Consider the following 20,857-nt stretch of genomic DNA (forward strand, 5'->3'; position numbering starts at 1 on the left):
ACTATAGTTTGACCCTGAGGTGAAATCTGAACCGAGAATTCCCAGCTCAGGGTCTTAGCCAAAACTCTGCACCAGGAACTCTAGAATCATTTCTGGCTTTTATATTTATGCTTTGCCCCATCCCTACCCTGTGATCATTCTTTCCTTTTTCCTTCTTGCTTAGAACGTTCCCTCTGAGAGGCAGCCACAGTGTGGATGACCTCCTGGATAGGCCCAGTGCCCCATCTGTGGGCAATTACTGGCCCAATCCTAGCAGACCCCAGTCACCAAGTCCTTCTCCTGCTTTGCTGGGGGCAGGTAGTCGCCGAAGTAGCGTAGCTAATGCTGCAGCTACCTCAGACTCCAAGGTAAGAATTTGTGATGGCATGTTAAGTGTTGGAGAATCACCTGGAGGTTTTTCACACATTGCATTTAGCCTGCATCCCCTCCTGAATGGAGGCTGCGAGTCCACATATCAGCTGGATTAACCCCGAAGTCCCTGTGAGCTATCAGGGACCAATACACAACTGACTCTGCTTTTCTCCGAATTATTGTTAAAAATTATTGCGCATTCTAGCTTGGCCCGAATTATGTCCAGGTTGTGGGGTGGGAATCCTCTATTTGCAACAGCTTTTCTTTGAAAACCCAAGCTTTCTTGAATGCCACGGGACTTCTTCTTTGGTGTATAGTTTGGCCATTGGCAGTAATTCACGTTATGGTTTGCTCTGAGTGATTTGCAATTGCAAGCGCTTGTGGCAGATTGGTGGAACTCTGTTCTTCTGTAACCAGCTGTCAAGCTCACTCACCTCCTCGGTCTCTGATGTGATTGGAGCATCTGCTGATACTCCTCACAGCCTCCCTCTGCCTTGGAAGGTCAGCAAGTTGCTTGCCCGCATCTCTGGTTTGCTGTGGGGAGCAGAGCCAGCCCCTTCTCTGCTGTGTGACCCTTTTCCCTGCTCACCCTTGTGGGGGGGGGGTGCTGCCTTTGGAACAAAACGCCTCTGGGCTGTGAAGACCTCCCTGTGTCCCGCCCGCCTGCCTGCCTGCCTTCCCTTCCTAACTCTTGCCTGTAGCGTGTGCCTGTTTTGTTTTTATGGCTGCCTGCTGTGTTGGGGAGTGGCGGCAGCAGCGGCAATGAAAATCACCGATGGGGCATGCTGACCAGGAGGATGCTGGGGATCGACTCCCCGTGCCAAGCAAGAAGCACAGGGATGCAACTACAGTAGCAGTGGCCGGGCGGGGGGGGGGGGAGTGCCAAGTTGAAGCAGAGAAGCTTCTGCAGCTGTCCTCCCTCACTGCTGGGGGTACCAGGCACACCCTCCCAGCCAGGCAACCCCCTTCTCGTCCATGCCCTCACCCCCCACCAACACCCCCGCCTCACCTGCCTGGCCAGAGACTGCAGGAGTGCCACCGGCTTCTCCAAACATCACCCACCCCTAGCCCAGTCATGCGAGAAATGGGAAAAAGAACCCCAGAGCAATCAGTGAGAATGCACAAAGGAGAAAGACTGCAGGGAGTGAATTGGGGAGCCAATGGCTATGTGAACTGTCCATCTATTTCCCCAGATTAAAGTGCCTCAAAGCAGCTGCGAAGTAGATTTCGCTCCTCAGATACCCCGAGGCATAAAGCCATGTGTGAAAAACTTCCTGGAGGTGCAGATTTGAGCTTAAAATGGTAGATATTCTATATGACTATTTCATAGACTGAGAATGGTCTTAAAAGAGCTTTCTGACAGCTCTTGGCAAGGAAGCTGGCTCAGACCCAGTTCATACATTCTCTGGTAGGTGCCGGTAAACCACTGCTGTGTGATTTGACTCCACGCAAAGGTCAGTCATGTGGATACTCAAATCATGTGGTTCCTGCCCTCTGTTAGGGTCTCTGGCATTGATGTATGATTTGAGGAAGGGGCCATAATTCAGTAAAAAAGCACATGCTTTGCATGCAGAATGTTCCAGGCTGAATTACTGGCATTTCCTGCTAGAATTCTGAGAGCCATTGCTAGTCAGAATGGACATTATTGACCTAGATCAGGGGTTTCCAATCTGTGGTACTCCAGATGTTGCTGAACTACAACTCCTATTATCTAAATTGTAGCTGGGGATGATGGGAGTTGTGGTTCAGACGCATCTGGAGTACAACAGGTTTTGAACCCCTGACCTAGATGGACCAATGGTCTAACTCTGAGGTTCCCATCTCAAGATGATGTCAGACTACAACTCCCACCATCCACAAAGCCCAATGGAGCTGGGGATGATGGGAGTTGTAGTTCAATAACATCTGGCAACCCCTGGTCTAACTCTCCATAAGACAGAGCTTATGTGTAGGAAGTAAATGCAAAATCCAGACATTGGCATATTTGGCCTTTGCATTCAATAGCACTGTGATATGGAATTGAACCAAATTGGAAGTGGGCTTTTGGGGGGCAGTTATCATGTATAAATGTTGGGAGGAAAAACATAACCATGTACACTGCTCTGGGTTCTGCAGAGGAGGGGTGGGATACAAATGCATGAATAAATAAATATTTTTAAAATCCATTATCAGCTTCCCGCTATACAGTGGGAAACTTGATATTCTCCTTTCTCTAGTAGCAAACAGAGATCCATCTTGGGTTTTCGGCTGAGGCCTGCTGCTGGAAACAAGAAGGTTCTCTCACACTAGGGCCATGCTGCTTAGCTCCTGCTGTCAAAAGCTCCTCCTGTGGACGGGCAAGGTGATTGAGAGGGTGGTGGCCTCCCAGTTCCAGGCAATCTTGGAGGAAACTGATCAGCTAGATCCATTTCAAACTGGCTTTTGGGCAGGCTATGGGGTGGAGACTGCCTTGGTCAGCCTGATGGATGATCTCCAACAACTGGGAATTGATAGAGGGAATGTGACTCTGTTAGTCCTTTTGGATCTCTTGGTGGCCTTCAATACTGTTGACCATAGTATCCTTTGGGAATGTCTGAGGGGATTGGGGGTGGGAGGTACTGCTTTGCAGTGGTTCTCCTCCTACCTCACGGACAGATTCCAGATGGTGTCTCTTGGAGACTGTTGTTCTTCAAAATCTAAACTTTCATATGGTGTCCCTCAGGGCTCCATATTGTCTCTGATCTCTCATGAAGCCACTGGGAGAGATCATCAGGAGATTTGGTGTAGGGTGTTATCAGTATGCTGATGACACATCTATTTCTCCATGTCAGCCTCATTGGGAGAATGCATAACCTCCCTAAATGTCTTCCTGGAGGCGGTGACGGGCTGGATGAGGGATAACAAACGGAGACTGAATCCAGATAAGATCGAGGTACTTATTGTGCGGGGTCAGAACTCCAGAGACAATTTTGATCTGCCAGTTCTGGATGGGGTTACACTCCCCCGGAAGGAACAGGTATGTAGTCTGTGGTTGCTTCTGGATCCAAACCTCTCCCTGGTGTCCCAGGCTGAGGCAGTGGCCAGAGGTGCTTTCTATCAGCTTCAGCTGATAGGTGCATCCATTTCTTGAGATGAAAGACTTCAGAACAGTGGTACATATGCTGATAACCTCCAGACTGGACTACAGCAATGTGCTCTATGTGGGTCTGCCTTTGTATGTAGTCCAAAAACTGCAGTTGGTACAAAATGCAGCAGCCACGTTGGTCTCTGGGTCATCTTGGAGAGGCCATATTACTCCTGTGTTGAAAGAGCTACACTGGCTGCTGATAAGTTTCTGGGCAAAATACAAGGTGCTGATGATAACCTATAAAGCCCTAAACAGCTTAGGCCCTGGGTTTTTAAGATAACGTTTTCTTCACCATAAACCCCATCGCCCATTCTTCACCATAAACCCCATCGAGATCAAAAATCTTCTGGAGAAGTTCGTCTATGGTTGCCACTGTATTGTCTGGTGGCTACTTGGGGATGGGCCTTCTCCGTTGCTGCCTCCGGGCTTTGGAATGTGCTCCCTGTTGAGATAAGAACCTCCCCATCTCTGACAAATTCTAAAAAGGCACTGAAGACATATTTGTTCACCCAGGCTTTTAATTAGATTTATAGTTTTAGTACTTTTAATGTTGGGTTTTAAATGATTTTAATGTTAATGAGTTTAATGTTTAAATGATTTTAATTGTAAACTGCCCAGAGATGCAAGTTTTGGGCGGTATAGGAATATGCTAAATAAATAAATGGTGCTTTAAAAAAAGAAAGAAAAAAGGGGGGGAAAGCACAGCTACTCCCCTGCCTTTGCATACAGGAAGAGGCTGTTTGATACGCTGAGCCAATATCAGCAACTGGGTTTGTATTTCTGCCCATGAGCAGCAGAATCGGCCCCAGAAGGTGGGTTGCTGGGAGCATGTGATGAAAGGGACACGCATGACACACTTCACTGGGTAATAAATCTCAAAAGTAGAAAAGAGTGGGGACATAAGAACATAAGTACAGCCCTGCTGGATCAGGCCCAAGGCCCATCTAGTCCAGCATCCTGTTTCGCACAGTGGCCCACCAGATGCCACTGGAAGCCACAGGCAGGAGTTGAAGGCATGCCCTCTCTCCTTCTGTTACTCCCCTGCAACTGGTACTCAGAGGCATCCTGCCTTTGAGGCTGGAGGTGGCCCACAGCCCTCCAACTACTAGCCGTTGATAGACCTCTCCTTCATGAACTGGAGGAGAGGATGATTGCCCTAGACGCAGGCTTCCTCAACCTGTGGCCCTTCAGATGTTGCTGAACTACAACTCCCAGCATCCCTAGCCATCATGTATTGTGGCTGGGTATGCTGGGAGATGTAGTTCAGCAACATCTGGAGGACCACAGGTTGGAGAAGCCTGCCCTAGAGTATCACTTTTAGAGGAGCCCTCTCTTGCACCAGCTATGCCACTGAGACTCAGTGTGGAGTAGCACTTAGAGTCTTGGACTGAGACTGGGCCAGTCAGCCTAACCTACCTCAGAGGGTTGTTGTGGCTTTAAATGTAACTATGTGCAATGCTGTGGGCTCCTTGGAGGAAGAGCAGGATATAAAAATAATAAATAAATTAAATGAACGAGAGCTTCACTAAAATTAGGGCAAGGACATTCACTCTCCTTCTCTTGACGTCCTTCATTTGGTGCTCAGATAGCCAAGGCCTCTTAATGTTTCTCCCTGTTACACCACCCGTAGCTTTCCCTCAGACTTTAGAACTGGCCTCCTCATAGCTGTTCTTCTCTTTCAGCCTCAGACATTGAGGGAGTCCCTTTCAAGCCGGTCTCTGGTCTCCTCACTCATTGGGTGCTTTCCTGTCCCAGCAGGAGAGTCTCAGTCACTTCTCTTTCACTCCCCAGGGTCCCTTCAGTTCACTCCTCTTCTCCATGACATCCCAGCCTGATTTCTGGTGGCTTCGGGGCGGCAGCTCTTTCTGCTAACAGTAGGACCTTGAGGGTTTAAAATGGGCACGGGTGGGGCCTGGCCAGGTGAAGGAGATGCCCTCTTTTTCTTCCTCCCTCAGTTGAGCACTTTGAGGTGCCTCTCCCAAAGGGGCTTGAGTAAAAAGCCCTCAAAGTGGAATGCAGTCTGAGGGGAAACTGGGGCTCATAGTCTTGAGGAATGGAAAACAGAGTTTTACTGCCTGCTGTGGATTGCGACGTAGGCCATGTTCACACGAACAGTTACTTCTGTTTTAACAAATGCAGTCAACACTTTTGAACTCCTGTGTTGTTGTTCACATCCAGATAGGAGCTGATGTGAGAGTGGCACAGGATCGTCTCTAAAGAGGAGTAATGACTAAACTCCTGCATTGTGACAGGAGCAGGGCTTGCTCTTCCTTTCTCAGGATGTCTCTGTCTGTCACTGAGTATATGGTTGCCTGCACAGCAGACCAAGAATTCTGGGCAATCTTCACATTACTTCACTAAATGTGATCTTCCACAGGGTGGGGGAAGAGGGGAACCAGAGTTTTGTATCGCATTCTTAAAATATGTGTGAACAGTGTAGAAGCAGGTCCTAAAACAAAAGAGTATATCTGTTATCTATTTCCAGCACAAGTGTTGCCATATTCCAGCTTTCCAAATCTAGGTGCCTAATTTGCATATTGTGTCAATTGGCTTGAAATTTTTTTTTTTGAGCAGAATAGTGACTGCAGGTTTTGCTCCATAACTCTGCTTCTATAAGTGCTAGAGCTTAGCTTTCTTTTATTTGTTTTTTAATGAAAGCTGAAATCCAGGCAAATCTGGGATGGCTAAGCAATCTGGGTGAGATGCTTAAAATCTGGGTGAAACCCAGAATTCCTGGGGGCATGGCAACTCTAAGCACAACCCATCAGATCACTTGTCATAGGATAAAACAGTGTGGGATCTGAACAGAAGTTACACACTCAGCAGGCTGATTAACACAATCCTCATTTGGGCAGGAGAGCTGGGCATGCTCCCAGTCAGTGGTTGTGTGAACTCAAAAAGCAAGGTGGAGGGGAAGGAGAGAGTGGTTGTGCGGGGGACGGTAGGCGGAGCACCCTACCCACATTCTGTTCCCAGCATTTTACCATGGGTGACAGCCTTCCTACCCAGCTCCCGCCTCCCACATGAATTTTGATATTTATCATCCCACTTCTCCAGCTTGGCTTTTAATAATATATAAGTGGTTTTAATGGTTTTTACATGAGTTTTATGTTGATATTTTAAATGGCTTTATTGTTTATTGTGAACCACCTTGCCCCATTTTTGGATGGGCTGTACGTAAATGAAGCAAATCACCCCCCGCCCCACCATCACTCTCTCCTCCTCCCCGTCTTGCATTTGAGTTCACACAACCAGTGATTGGGAGCATGCCCAGTTCTCCTACCCTGGCTGGGCACTCCTCCTACCCAGATGAGGATCATGTGAACAAACCTATTATTATATTGTATTGTATTGTATTGTATTGTATTGTATTGTCATTCCACTTGTCAACCAAAGATTGACTCCCAAAGTAGCTCACAGCAATTACAATAGAATTGCTTCTGTGGGAAGGGGTTCTCAACTGGATCTCTGGGCCCAATTTTCTGTAGACAAGTACTGGGAAACACAATGATGAATGGAGATGGGGATATAGCTTAGTGGTAGAACATGTACTTTGCATGCAAAAGGTCCCAGATTCAATCCCAGATGATGCCTCCATCTATAGCATTTGAGGTAGAAGGTCTGGGAAAGATCTTTGCACGAGATCTTCATATTTTAAAAAAATGGAAACAAGGATGACAAATATACAAACAAAACTTGCATAATACAGGAGCAAAGCAAAGAAAACCAGCTCACCCTGGGGAAGAACCATCCTGGAGTACCTAATGCTATTTGTTGATGTTCATGTGAACACAGCCTTGGATGTGGTGGATGTTACTGAAGTGTGTCAGAATCTCCAGAGACTGAACAAAGTTGTTTGAAAATACATCCAGGTCAAAATCTCCCTACATAGAAAGCTTGGGCTTTTCTCTGATACGTAAGCTTTTCATGTACAGGAAGAATTACATGGCTGTGTTTTCAAGTAAGCAGTCTTCCATTAGGGCTGCCATCTCTGTAAGTATGGAATCTTGGACAATACTCAACAACAACAAAAGGAACACACATTCAGAGGGTAGTTTCTTTCTGCTTAGGATGAAAGAAGGCATCCTGAGATGGAGGACTCCAGGCAGGACTTTGTGGTTTTTCTTCCTATTTTGAGAGGAGCCCTCTCCAGTTTAGGAATGTACACTACCAGGATGGAGCTATAGCTCAGTGGACAAGCAAGTGGTTTGCAAGCAAAAGGTCTCGGGTTCAATACTGAGCTTGATGGATCAAGCAGTCTGACTCAGTAAAAGGCAGCTACATGTATGTTTAACATCATTTCTTGGCACATGGAACATAAGGGGCCTCTACAAAGATGAGCAGAGAAGCAACATTAATCCTAAAACCGCACGTTCATTGTCTGACTATTGCACCACTTATTTTGAACTGGCTACCATTTCTTGTGTTGAGGGATTCAAAAGATTTTGGATTTGGGTTTCTGGTTCACTGGGGGTCAGGGGGGACTTCTCTGAACCTTCTTTTATTTTTAGGTTTGTGTGCAAGTTTGGCTCAACTCACTGGATTAAACTTGACTGCAGTGCTGATGTGGGCAGGGTTGGATGTATATTGATGCTGGCAACCCAGTGTTGCAGACACCACCTAACTGTGTGTGCGTGTGTGTGTGTGTGTGTGTGTTTGGTGTGTCTCTTCCTTTTTCCATTTTGTGTCTGTTGAAAAGGGTATTATCTCTCAGCCTTCTCCATGTGTTTGCTTTATTGCAGAAGTCAGCAGGGTGGGAACATCCTCCTGAATTGTTTCCAAAGTAAGTTTTGGCTCTGAGTGGGATTATTCTTTTGCTCCTGAACAAATAACACATATTAAAGTCAGCATATGGTATGGCTGTTTCCCCAAGGGAGACAAACCCTGTTCAGCATCTGGGTGGAATGGTAAGGTTAATGTGAGTGTGGCTAAGCTTGCCAACTCCTCAGCTAAAGGATGTGTCATTTATTCATTCATTAAAATATTTATATCTCTGGTCCATCAGAGGAACATTAGTGGGTGTTGTGTGCCATTGTTGGATTTATTACTACTACAACAAATATTTATATACCAAATTTCAACACAAATGCTCAACATGGTTTACATAGAAAAATAAATAAGATGTTACCTTGTTCCAAAAGGGTCACAGTCTAAAAGGAAGTATAAGGTACACACCAGCAACAACCACTGGAGGGATGCTATGCTGGGGTTAGATAGAGACAGTTGCTCTCCCCCTGCTAAATACAAAAGAATCAGCACTTTAAAAGGTGCCTCTTCGCTCAGTTATCAGGGGCTGGTATCAACATCATTATGGGCCTTCAATCTTTGGGCTTTATGGCTATGTACTGCTGGAGGGCTGTAGATCAGTGATGCTAGCTAGAGCACCTGTTTGATGTGCAGAAGACCTCTGGTTCAGTCACTGGCATCTTTAGATAAGGCTGGGAAAGACCCTTATTTGAAACCCTACAGAGCTGCTGCCAGTCAATACAGAGAACGCTGAGCTTGATGAGTCAGTGGCCTGATTCTGTATAAAGGCAGTGTCAAATGTTCAGGTGCAATTTCTTCTCTTTAAATACACTTAGAGCCCTTTCTCATGACTAGTGAGAAAGGGCTAACCTGTCTGCAGGGAGGAAGCCCAGAAAAGCTTACTTCCCCCCAGATAATCCTCCAGTCTTCCCTGGGTGGGCAGATCACCCACCCAGACAAGCACCAGTGGCTGCCGGTGGCTCCAGGGGCCGGGGTGACATGTTGCCCGGCCCCTCCCCAAAATACCACAATGCACTACGTGAGTGTGTGGTGCATTATAAGGATCTTCCCTCCCCTCCCTGGACTCTCTGCAGTCTGTCAGCTGCAGCTGATAGATGATTTTAAAAACCGAGCTTAGGAGAGCGCTCACTCTCCTAACTCTACTTTAGAGGGAGGCTTCACAGGTGGTTTGGCAGTTGGGGTCAGCTTGATCCCAGTGGTTCACACATACGTGCAAAACTGGGCTCCCTAAGCCCGGTTTTGCACATGCGTGTGAATAGCCTCTTAGAATAAAGGAAGCATATCATCATAGCCAGTAGGCTCTTTAAGCCACAGGAGCCTCCACAATGTTAAAGCCAAACACTGTTGACACAATGTTAGCTCTTGTGGCATCCATGATGTGTGTGTAGAGTGAGCATATATTATGTTATCATGCTACTCATTTAATGGTGTTTTCAGATATTTAATTTCTTCTTTTCCGTTCCTCCCTTCTAGAGGTACCAACCCTTTTGCCACTGTCAAACTACGCCCAACCGTGACCAATGACCGTTCAGCACCCATCATCCGGTGAAAGCTGGCCACAGATTTGGGTGGGTGGGTGGCACAGAAAGTTGTACAGTATGATATTTCCCATTCCTGAGACAGGCCAGCATTGTCTTAGAGCTGTTTCTCACAAAGTGGCTTACCTGGATGCAGCTATCTTGTTCTTTTCTCTTCTTTATTTTCTGTACCTTCTATGTTGTAATTGTCAGTAGGTCCCCAGCTGATTCTGGTTTTTTTCCCTTGAAGGCCTTTACGCATGATCATTTACCTTGGTGTAAACTATACATTTCTTTCCTATTTGTAGTACACAGCTGGGCAAACATTGTCCCCAGGTTGTGCTTCTTGTTCTTGGGACATCACATTTTTCTGAACAATCAAAGGATACATTAAGCCACATAGTGTATTAATAACCTTTGTTAACCAAGTGTGAGTTGTGATAATGAGAGTCTGCTGGGTATCCTTTGTGAAATAGTTTCAGGGCCAAACCACATGCATTTATCTAATTTAAAACTTAGCCACAGAGGGGAGGGGTTTCAGAGGCAGCTCCAAAATTGGACTGGAGAAACGGCACTGAGGAGTTGGTGCTTAACCTTCCAGTTTTCCTGATCTAAATTGCCTGAATCTTCTTATAGTTTCCACAGCATCATACAACAGCTTTGAGGACCAATTGAGATTGGGGAAACAGAACTGGAGTGGGGAAGGGCTGAACACCCCCAGTGCCACTGATGTGATCAAATTTCAAAGACCCCTGTAATTGCTTTTAAGTAAAGATGAAGACATTGGGGGAATCTGATCATGAATCTCCTGGATAATATGCAGTATAACCCTTGGACGGACAGCTACACAACTCTGCCCTTTCTTGTCATATTTTATAAGTTGCTGCATGCTTTTTTGTTTTGTTTTAGAGAGGGGTTTTTTTTGGGGGGGGGTAAGCAGTTGTGCTATCCAGCTCATGAAGAGCAATACACTTCAACCCCACCTCCCTCCACACCTTTTCTTTTCTTTTAAGTTTTAGGACTTTAAAAATATGTATATATTTGGAGGCTATGCATTCCACTACTGCCTAACTTGTGGAATTATTTTTTTTAAGTGCAGTGACCAGTAACAAGACTATTCCCTGTCCCCAACCCACCTTTTATGCTTAATACTATGCATGAAAGAGAGTCCTCACTGCTGTTGCTGAAACATTACTTGTGTTTTGAAGAAAAGATTAAAATACAGCCAGGCCTCTTTACCAATTTTGTTTTTAAGTGTACATTATTTTTTTCCTGAAAATATAAAGTGTGGGTGTGATACAGGTTTGTTTAAACAAATAAACAGGTGCATAAAGTGTAAATGTACTTGTCAGAGAGCTGAAATCAACTGTAGCTCCCTACTGAAGTTCACCCGTGGTGGCAATTTCACACATTATGCCATTTGTGTGAAAAAGTGCTCAGAACATGCTGTAATCCTGCACAAAATCCCTTAGAATTCTCATGGGAGATGCATGCTTGTTCTCTTGCCCAGCAGACAGCTCTAGAAAGGCTCTGAGATTGTGTGGGGATAAGTATAGGTCAGCATTCAGGGTATTTTGAAGAGAGCAATGTCAGTTATTGTCCTGCAGGGGGTGGGGGCAGAAAAAACAGACTGAAAAGAATCCAAGCCAGTCCTGACAGTAGATGAAAGAAATCATTCAAAGCATTTTCTTCAAAAAAGCACTGAGAGGTACCACATTTGCTCACTGAAGAGGGAGAAAGGTCTAGACTGCCAGGTACTATGGCTGTTGGACACCTGACTCATGCTGAGATGCACCTAGGTAATTTTGGAGCCTGAACCTAAAGGCCTTTGGAGGGCTTCCCCTCCCCTGCAAATTAAGCATCCTCATGCTTGGCCAGGTGACCATGCCACCTAGAACAAACTAAAGGGGATGCCCCAGGGACTGTGGAGGCCCTGGACTTTAGACCAGAAGTCTAGGGGTAAAAGTGCCTCTGGGCTCATGTGACTTGCATTCCAGAAGAATAGTCCATCACTTTAGGATTTACAGGACCTCCTTCTTGAGGATGCTTGGTTATTCTCTATCACACTTGGCCACCCACACTTGCCCACCGTGCCACCCACTTCAATCAGCAGAACCGGGAATGGTGGTAGAATTGCTGCAAAGTTGTGCTGTGCTGCCTTGATGTTTCAGTTTGGTTCTGTAAATAGCAGTAATAATATGGTGGGGGGTTTTCTGTTTTTTTAAGTAAGAATAAAGTAAAAAATCACATTAGTTCCTGGTTACTGAGTTCCTATTTCAGGTGTGCCTTCTGAGTAGGGGAGGGGGAGATTAAAGCGAAGCAGACCCATTTATCTATCTATTTATTTATTTTTATTAGATCTTTATACCTCCTCACCCAGATGCTTCTAGATGGTTCACAAATATAAAAACAGGTTAAAAACAAACTACTAATTAAAACAAAATTAAAACCATTTCAGTAATCACTAAAGGCCAAGCTAGAAAGATATGATTTTAGGGCTATTTTAAAGGCTGCGAAAACTCTTAAAGCCTCTAATATCCATAGGGAGCACATTCCAGAGCCCAGGAACTGCTACAGAGAAGGCCCAATCCCAAGTCAGCGCCAGATAAGCTGGCAGCAGCTAGAGATTGACCTCTCCTGGGCATTTTCCAGATGACACACTGTCCAGCAGTAAAATGCTTTGGCTTGGCAGGATCGTTTTGAAAATGTAAATAGCTTGTGTAACCCTCCCACAACAGGAAAATACAATTTTTTTTTGCGATTCACACACAACGTAGGACTAAAACACAAGGATAAACTCCAAAAGAAGGCATCAGGAATGTGAACGGCACTTTGCTGACAGTGCAGGGACTGTGATGTTGAAACACAGACAGTATGGAAGCACACTTAATGGACATGTAGTGACATTGTTGTAGGGTGTAGTCTGGAAAGCACCCTGATGACCTTAAAGTGCACCCTGATGACCTTAACCTGGTCCTAAGCTGTTTAGGACTTTAAAGGTAATTACCAGCACTTTGTATTTGGCCTGGAAACATATTGGCAGCCAGTGCAGCTGTTTTAAAACAGGCATAATATGGTTTCTCCAAGAAACCCTGGAGACTAGTCTGGCTGCTGCATTTTGAACTAACTGAAGTTTCTGAATGACATACAAAGGCAGCCCCATGTAGAGCACATTGCAGTAGTCAAGCCTAGAAGTTACCAGTGAGTACACTACAGTTTTGATATCATTATCTTCAAGGAATGGATGTACCTGTTATATCCACCAAAGTTGATATAAAGTGCTCCTGGCCATAGCCTCCACCTGAAACACTAGGGTGAGGCCTGGGTCCAGAAACACTCCCAAGCTATGTACCTGTTCTTTTAGGGAGAGTGCAGCCCTGTCCAGAACAGGATGTTTTACCACATTGTTCAAATTATGACCCCTTCACCATTAATAGCTCGATCTTGTTTGGATTCAGCTTCTATTTCATCCATCCCATTACTGCCTGAAGGCTGGCATTTAGGAGGGCTATGACGTTTCCTGATGATGATATTGTGGAGAAATAAATTTTGGTGTCATCTGCATATTGGTAACACTCTGCTCCAAATCCCCTGATGGTCTCACCCAGTGGTTTCATGTAGATGTTAAAAAGCTTCAGGGCGAGGATAGAGCCCTGATGGACTCTATACAATAGCTCTTGTTTCACACAGCAGCTATCCCCAAGTGACACCATCTGAAATCTACCCAAGATATAGGAACAGAACCACTGCAAAGCAGTACCCCCTAGTCCCAAATCCCTCAGACGATTCAGAAAGATACCATGGTCAATGGTATTGAAAGCTGCAGAGAGATCTAAAAGAACCAGCAGAGTCACACTCTCTCTGTAAATTCCTTGGTATAGAATAGATAGATCATCTATCAGGCCAACCAAGTCTGTCTCATAGCCCACACTAAGGCCAGTTTGAAATGGGTTTGGTTCGCCACCACCCTCTCAATCACTTTGACCAACCAAGGGAGGTTGGATATAATTATCCTATAATTATCCATCACAGAGGGCTCTAGGGCACACTTCTTAAGTAAAGGTCTCACAATTGCCTCATTCAAACATGGAGGCATCCTGCCCTCCCCCAATGAGGCATTTATGATGTCAGCTAGGTCATCTCTAACAGCTTCCTTACTAGATGACATAAACCATGTTGGGCACGGATGCAGAGGACAGGTGGTAAGCGGAACACCTCTAAGAAACTTGTCCACATCCTCTGGAGTCACAAATTGAAACCGATCCATTCTAATCAAACAAGAGGAGTTACTGGACACTCCTACCATTGACTCTGCAGTAACAGTAGAGACCAAGTCAGCCTGAATCCAAGATATTTTATCTGCAAAAAAGTTATTTAAAGCATCACAGTGGGATGATGAAGACTCCAAGTTCAAGTTCAGAGAGGAGGGAACCTGAGTTAATCTCCTCACAATTCTGAACAACTTTATTGGACGTGAACTTGTGGATGCAATATGTGTTGCCACAATATAAGCCTTTAAATGGGCTTTGTGTCGTATCATGTTGGATATGAGTAAAGTTCTGCTCCACTTGCATTCCAATCTTCTCTTGCCACTTCTGCTTTCTGCATACCATAGGGCTGGTTTAGATGCGGAATGGAAAGGACACTTGGGGTGATTGTGTCTACTGCCCTGGTAAGTTCCTTATTCCAGGTCTCCACTAGAACATCAACAGAATCACCAGTAAAATCAACTCTGAAACTTTCCAAGGCCTCGTGGAATCCTATGGGATACAATTATCCTTCTCAGGTGGATCATCCTAATAGGTCCTGCAGCCCTGCAGAGGCGGGTTGTGGCCATTAAACCAACCTTATCTGGGGGGTGGGGTCCATCTATGACAATGGAGACACTCTAGGAATCCCCACCCATGGAACTTCATCCTGACCTGATCATTTATGTCAGGGTACCCTCTGGAAAGCAAAAGGTAAGAACAAACAGCAGTTTCAGAAGAACTTTCTTCCCCCACCCCCATTATTTTACTCTACAAGAGAATATTTTCCCATAATAAATGTATCAGAGTTCATAAAGCTAGGAAACTAGGGCGAGATGAGGGATTGTCTCTGAATCCCAATATAATCCTTTCCTTCACTGTGAGTTTTATTATTTATTTTAATTAATTAATTAATTAATTAATTAATTAATTAAGGTTCTTCTCATCTTTTAATTAAAGCACAATATGAGGATGATTTTGAAGGTGCTTCAGGTAGCATTAAATCTATACTTGCATTTCCATCTTACTGTTTTGTTCTTTAAATAGCAACTACCAGAAGCCAAATCCAGATTGGGACCAGGATACCAAGGCGGTTTAATCCTCCCCTCTGCCCTCTATACCCCAATGCTATTTCTATGGAAAAAATCCATAGCAGCTTCCCTTCCAGGGCAAATTGCAGTTTTGGATCCATGTGTGGTTTTCAACAGGAAAACAGTGCAGAGGGAAAGGGTTAAACCCTCCTCCCCTACATTGAAGTCCTAAGCCAGCTCCAGTTCCTTTTGCAGCTGCTATTTAAAAGGAAACAACAAAGCTGGGCAGAATGCAAGCACACAGTTAATGCCATGAGCACTGAGCAGTCTGACCCACAGATGTACAACCAGTCCGCATATCCAAGGTGCCTCCGTCTTGCACTTGTCCTTGCCCAATTCACTGTATTGAACACAGCAAGCACAGAACCACTGCATAGGCCATGTAGCTGTGGTAATGCTACAGCACAACCAATGTTCTTGCACGTTCTGGTTTTGATGACTGCCCACCTTGAGCACATGAGTGTCAAACTGAGCATACCAGAGGCTGCCCTCTGGAGGGGAGGCAGCCTTATTCAAGAGTTCAAGGTGGTTTTTCTTACTGATTATTCTTGAGCTCTGAATTGACAGCAAAGGGAACTCTTGTAATGATCCAAAACCCCAAGTTATTTCTGTATAATTAAAAAATAGTGCAGGTCTACACCAGTGTGTCTTCATAGGACAATTGTTGGACCAAACCTGAGACAATCCGATTCCATAGGAGGATCGAGTTGAAAAAAATCTACCAGCGACAAGAAAATGCCACAAGAAAACGTTTCACTATCATGAGGAAATCAGTTATGCTGTCATAGTTATAAAAGCCACAGCAGGGGGATACCTCTTATCAGGACCAACTAATGCAATTTATTGTGACTGGGGATGATGCGATTTGAAGTTCAACAACAGCTGGAGAGCCAAGGTTGCCTAGCCCTGTACGGTCACAAAGTAGTTAGCAAGCTTTTGAGCTCTTCTTTAGGACCACTGTGGAGCCAAACGGGGGTGGGGGGAAGAAAGCTGGATCTGATGTTGAAGCCTAAACATCTGCAACTTGTAATAAGATGGAGTGCAGGAGACATTGAGGTGATTCTCACAAACGCAGAGAGCACGCAGGGAGGGCATGGGGAGGAAGGCTGCTTTTAACTCACCTTCCTCCAGACAACTGAGTTCTTCGGTTGGGAGTGTGAACCATGCTCCCAGACGAGCAGCGCTGAGTGCCTGCAGCACTAAGCTATGGAGGCCAGGATGAACCGTCTTGGTCGCCAGAGATTCCACAATGTGCCGCATGAGTGGGAGGTGCATTATGGAGATTCCCCAGCGATGGGCAAGAGCCTGTCAGTGCTTCAGCACTGCCTGAAAGCAGCTGGTGCTGGCAAGTAAACAGGTGTTAAGGGAGCGCTCCCACCCTTAACCTCGTTTAAGAGGCGGGTTCCCTAGGCAGGTTTGCCACTGAGGTGCTGCCGGGAGCTGTGTGCCTCCCGGCGGTTCTTACGGGCAGCCTAGCCCCAGCTTGGCTGCCTTAGCCCGGGCTTGGCTGCTCATGAGAACAGCCTCATTATGATTAGATTAGACCATGCTAAGTGCAGAACATATTTCAATGGCTGGGTGGTTCTCATGATCACATGATCCCCAAGTGGGTGTGGAGGGAAGGCTGCTTTTAACTCACCTCCCCACCAGATGACTGAGTTCTTCTGTTGGGTGTATGAACTGCGTTCCCAGATGAGCAGCACTGCGTGCTTGCAGCACTGAGCGCCGAAGGCCGGGATAACATGTCCTGGCCCCAAGAGATCCCATAGTGCACCCCACAAGTGAGAGTTGCATTGTGGGGATTCTTCCAGTGATGGGCAGTCACTGGCTGAAAGCAGTCAGCGCTGGCCCACAATCAAGTAAATGGAGTTAAGGGGACGCTCGCTCCCTTAACCTTGTTTAAGAGGTGGGCTCCCTAGGCGGGGTGCAGTGACAGAGGAAGCCAGCCGGCAGCCTGTGTTCCTCCTGCTGGTGCTGCCCCCCGCCATGCTCCCTGCGTCTGATGTCAGGGGGTGCAGCAGCTTCGCTTGTAAACAGGGTCGCGTTCCCATTTGAGATCAAATACTGGCCAGGGCTGCTTTCGCAGCGTGGCCTTTAAAGGGCTCATTAAAGGCAGGAAGAACATTCTGTGAAGGCGGCACTGGCCGGTATTTGCTCTCAAATGGGAGATGTGGCCCCGTTTGCGAGCGAAGCCATGCCCCCCTACGTCCATCTGACATGGGGGAGCAGCTTCTCTCACAAATGGGGCCGTGCCCTGTTGGAGAGCAAGTACCAGCCCACGCCATGTTCAGAAGTGTGGCTATAATTGAAAAGAACCCGGGGGCCCCAGCTCCCGAGAGTCCCCCAGCTCCACCCCTCCCTATTATCTCCATTATCTCCCTTACTCGGGGGATCCACCGGGGAGAGGGGTGAATACAGACCCCCTCTCCCCTAGCTATGCCCCTGGCCACATTCACAGCGTGGCCAGAAACACTCTCCTTGCCTTTAAAGCAGGGTTTCTCAACGTGTGGGTCCCCAGATGTTATTGGACTTCAACTCCCATAATCCCTAGCCCCAGTGGCCTTTGGTTGGGAATTATGGGAGTTGAAGTCCAATTACATCTGGGGACCCACACGTTGAGAATCCCTGCTTTAAATGCATCCATCCTTTAAAGGCAGGGAGAGCAGCTCCTGGCTATGCTGCGAAAGCTGCGCTGGCCAGTATTTGTTCTCAAGTAGGAAATGCGGCCCCATTTGCAAGCGAAGCCGCACTCCCTGCATCTGATGTCAGATGCAGGGTGTGTGGCTGGGGCGCCAGGCGCGGCCCCTGATTGGCAGCAACCTGGGTTCTTTGAACCCATTTGCTAATGGTGACTCCACCCCTGGGCGGGTGACTCAGGGGCGTAGCTAGGGGAGAGGGGGCCCGTGTTCATCCCTCTCTCTGGCGGCCCCCCAGAGTGAGGGAGATATTGAAGAAAATAGGGAGGGGTGGAGCTGGAGGGCCCTCAGGAGCTGGGGGCCCGTGTTCTTTGAACCCTTCCGCTCAATGATAGCTATGCTCCTGGCGGGTGTGCTGCTGGAAGCTGCGTGCCTCCCAGTGGTTCTTACAGGGAAGGGTGCCTCAGCCGGTCTTGATGGCCATAGCCTGGACTTGGCTGCTCATGAGAATAGCCTCATTATGTAGACTTGATTAGATTAGACCATGCTAAATGCAGAATATATTTCAATGGCTACAGCAGCAAAGGGACAACGATGGCAGTCCCCCCACTACTTAAATATCGTCAGTTACTTGGATCAAGATTTATTCTAAGCTTTAGGAAGAAAGGAAAAAATAAGTCAGAGAGGAAGCAAGAAAAATAGATGTGCCTTGCTAGAAATGGGAGATAAGGGAAAGCTCTAGTATATTTTAGTATAAGGTTATGAAGATGAACACTTCATTTTATTTTTATCCTCTATTTTAAAGTAACAGCCTGCTTCCTTATTAAAGGAACAGCACAAAAACTTAAACCTTGACTTGGATCTGTTTCCAGCACTAAGCAGAACGCACAGGTCCCTTATGGGTCAGAGAGCAAAAGTAAAGCAAAATCGGGGGAGTTTTGTGGTTGTGTTTTCCTGCCGGCTCACAAGGATCTTTCCCTGAAGTCTGCTTGTTGGATCTGTTGTGTGTTATTCTTACAGAAAGAGGTGCTGATTTCCTAATCTTGACTCTCTCTCCTTCCTAGTCTTTTATACCTGAAAAACTTGCCCGTGTGTCTGCCCCCTGTCCCGAGCCATTGCCTTTGGGTGTTCAGTTTCATGGCCACCTGGGGGCGGCAGAATCTAGCAGTCCTTCTCACATTCCACTAAGTTTCCTGCTGCTGTCCTTTGCTAAGGAAGGCCTAAGATGTTATGCTATCCCTTCTTTAACGTTTGTCTGCAGACATGTTGATCTCTTCTGAACTTGCCCATAGCCTCCAACCTTGTTCCACACAGGTTGCCTCATGGAAGGTGAGGGAAGGGTCAGGGATGGCACTAGGAAAAAACCAGGGAAGGGGCACAGAAGGGACAACAAGCATTTCTGGGTGGGTGAGCTATGTCTCACAGGTTAGATATTTGAAGCAGATATGGGAGGCAGGAACTGGTGGGAAGGCACTTGCCCCCTTAACCCACTCTTGGGATGGGGGAGTGTGAAGTGGGGTACACATCTTTACACTCCCTATCACAGGAGGCAGGAATGAAGAGAGGGGTGGTCCAAGGGCAGAGCCACCTTTGTGCGAACTGGTTCAAAGAACCCAGGCTACCAATGGAAAGGGCCGCCAAAGCCCACAGGAGTGTGTGGCTCGGGCTCCCGAAGAGCCCTGAGTGAACTCTCCCCACCCATGCCCGGGCTCCGGAGAGCCTCGAGCGAGCTCTCCCCTGACCTCTTCAGGTATCGTTTGCTGCCTGATAGCCTATATTTCCCTTTCTCTCCCTCCAGTGAGGGAGAGAAAGGGAAATAGATGCTTTCAGGATCACTCGGGGCTGTCTGGAGCCCAGGCATGTGTGTGGGGAGTTCTCTCGGGGCTCTTCCAGTACCTGAGCCATGTCACCATGAGCATGATGTCACACACACAGGACATCACTAGAGGGACTGCCAGGTAGGACCAGACCCAGGCCACCATTCTGCTGCCTCTGCACCTGGGATGGCCCCAGACATTTTGCTGCCCGAGGTGAATGACAATATGACACACAGACACCCCTCATCTGCTGTTGGGTGCTCAGCATTCTCAGATCATGTTGCCAAGACAGTAACAGCAGCAAGTGAGCATTCTCAGATGATGGCATCCAGTACTGACCTGTCCACTGGGCAGACCCTAGTGGTCCTCTATGGCACCAATTCTTGGGTGTGTGTGTGTGCATAAACAGTGTCAGAATATAGTCCTGCCAATGATTCTCTCCCCCGCCTTTGTCTCACACCCCTGAATACTGCACAGTGGTGTAAGAATGTAATATGTAATGCTGCATCCCCCTCTCCAAAAGGGCCTGCACATTCTGCCCCTCAAAATAACAGTCTTCTTTGCTCATTGCACCTCACCCCCAATAAGCAGCTGGCCTCATAAGCTGCACTCCCTCTCTTGAATATGAATTGCCTGCCTCAGCATTCACTTCAAAAAAGAAATGGCCTCAGACTGGATTTCCAAATTAACAGCAGCATCTTTTCATCTCTGAAGTGTGAGAGTTTGGCCCGCAGAATAAACTGGGAGCTCCCCCCCACCTCCAGCCCCTGTATCTTCAAACCAGCACAGGCTAGTCATTCACTGGTCAACCACACGGGCTGGTTATTTGACCTTGCAATTGAGCAGCCTGCGCAGCTCAAGTTAAAGCTGGCGCTCTGCGCTTCTTGGTTGGGAGTGTGTGTGTGCACCAAAATAAAACTTTGCCCAGGGCACCAAAAACCCTAGGGCCAGATCTGATGCCAGCAAGCCAGGCAGTGGCAGCAGGGCCATTCCTAGCTCACATTGTGGGTGGAGGAAGAAGAAGTGAACAGCATGCTCCAGTGGGATGAGGAAGGATTGTGGCAGTGGGCAGCAGCAGGGGTGGAGCCACCATTGTGCCGGGGGTGGGTGGGATTCAAAGAACCTGGACCCTGGTTCAGGGGCCGCACCTGGTGCCCCAACCACACCCCCTGCATCTGACATCAGATGCAGGAGGCGTGGCCGCATTGGCCTACGGGGGCGCACACCCCGTTTGCAAGTAAGCTTTGGCTGGCGCCACATTTGCAGCGTGGCTGGTAGTGCCTCTCCTTGCTTGCAAAAGCAGAGAGATGTATTCCCTGCCAGGG

General features: G+C 47.0%; 1 protein-coding gene across 1 annotated transcript in view; it reads left to right on the plus strand.

Annotated features, from left to right (window-relative positions):
- BAIAP2L2 (BAR/IMD domain containing adaptor protein 2 like 2) overlaps window positions 1-11,987 on the plus strand; it is a 49,840-nt gene extending 37,853 nt beyond the window's left edge. The window contains exons 12-14 of the mRNA XM_053251422.1: window positions 164-347; window positions 8,200-8,240; window positions 9,698-11,987. Of these exons, the coding sequence (XP_053107397.1) occupies window positions 164-347; window positions 8,200-8,240; window positions 9,698-9,773 (301 nt within the window). The 3' untranslated portion in view covers window positions 9,774-11,987. The remainder of the gene's footprint in view (window positions 1-163; window positions 348-8,199; window positions 8,241-9,697) is intronic.
- Window positions 11,988-20,857: the final 8,870 nt, after the last annotated feature.

This window comes from Hemicordylus capensis, chromosome 5 (genome assembly GCF_027244095.1).
Source record: "Hemicordylus capensis ecotype Gifberg chromosome 5, rHemCap1.1.pri, whole genome shotgun sequence".
NCBI classification, from domain to species: Eukaryota; Metazoa; Chordata; class Lepidosauria; order Squamata; family Cordylidae; genus Hemicordylus; species Hemicordylus capensis.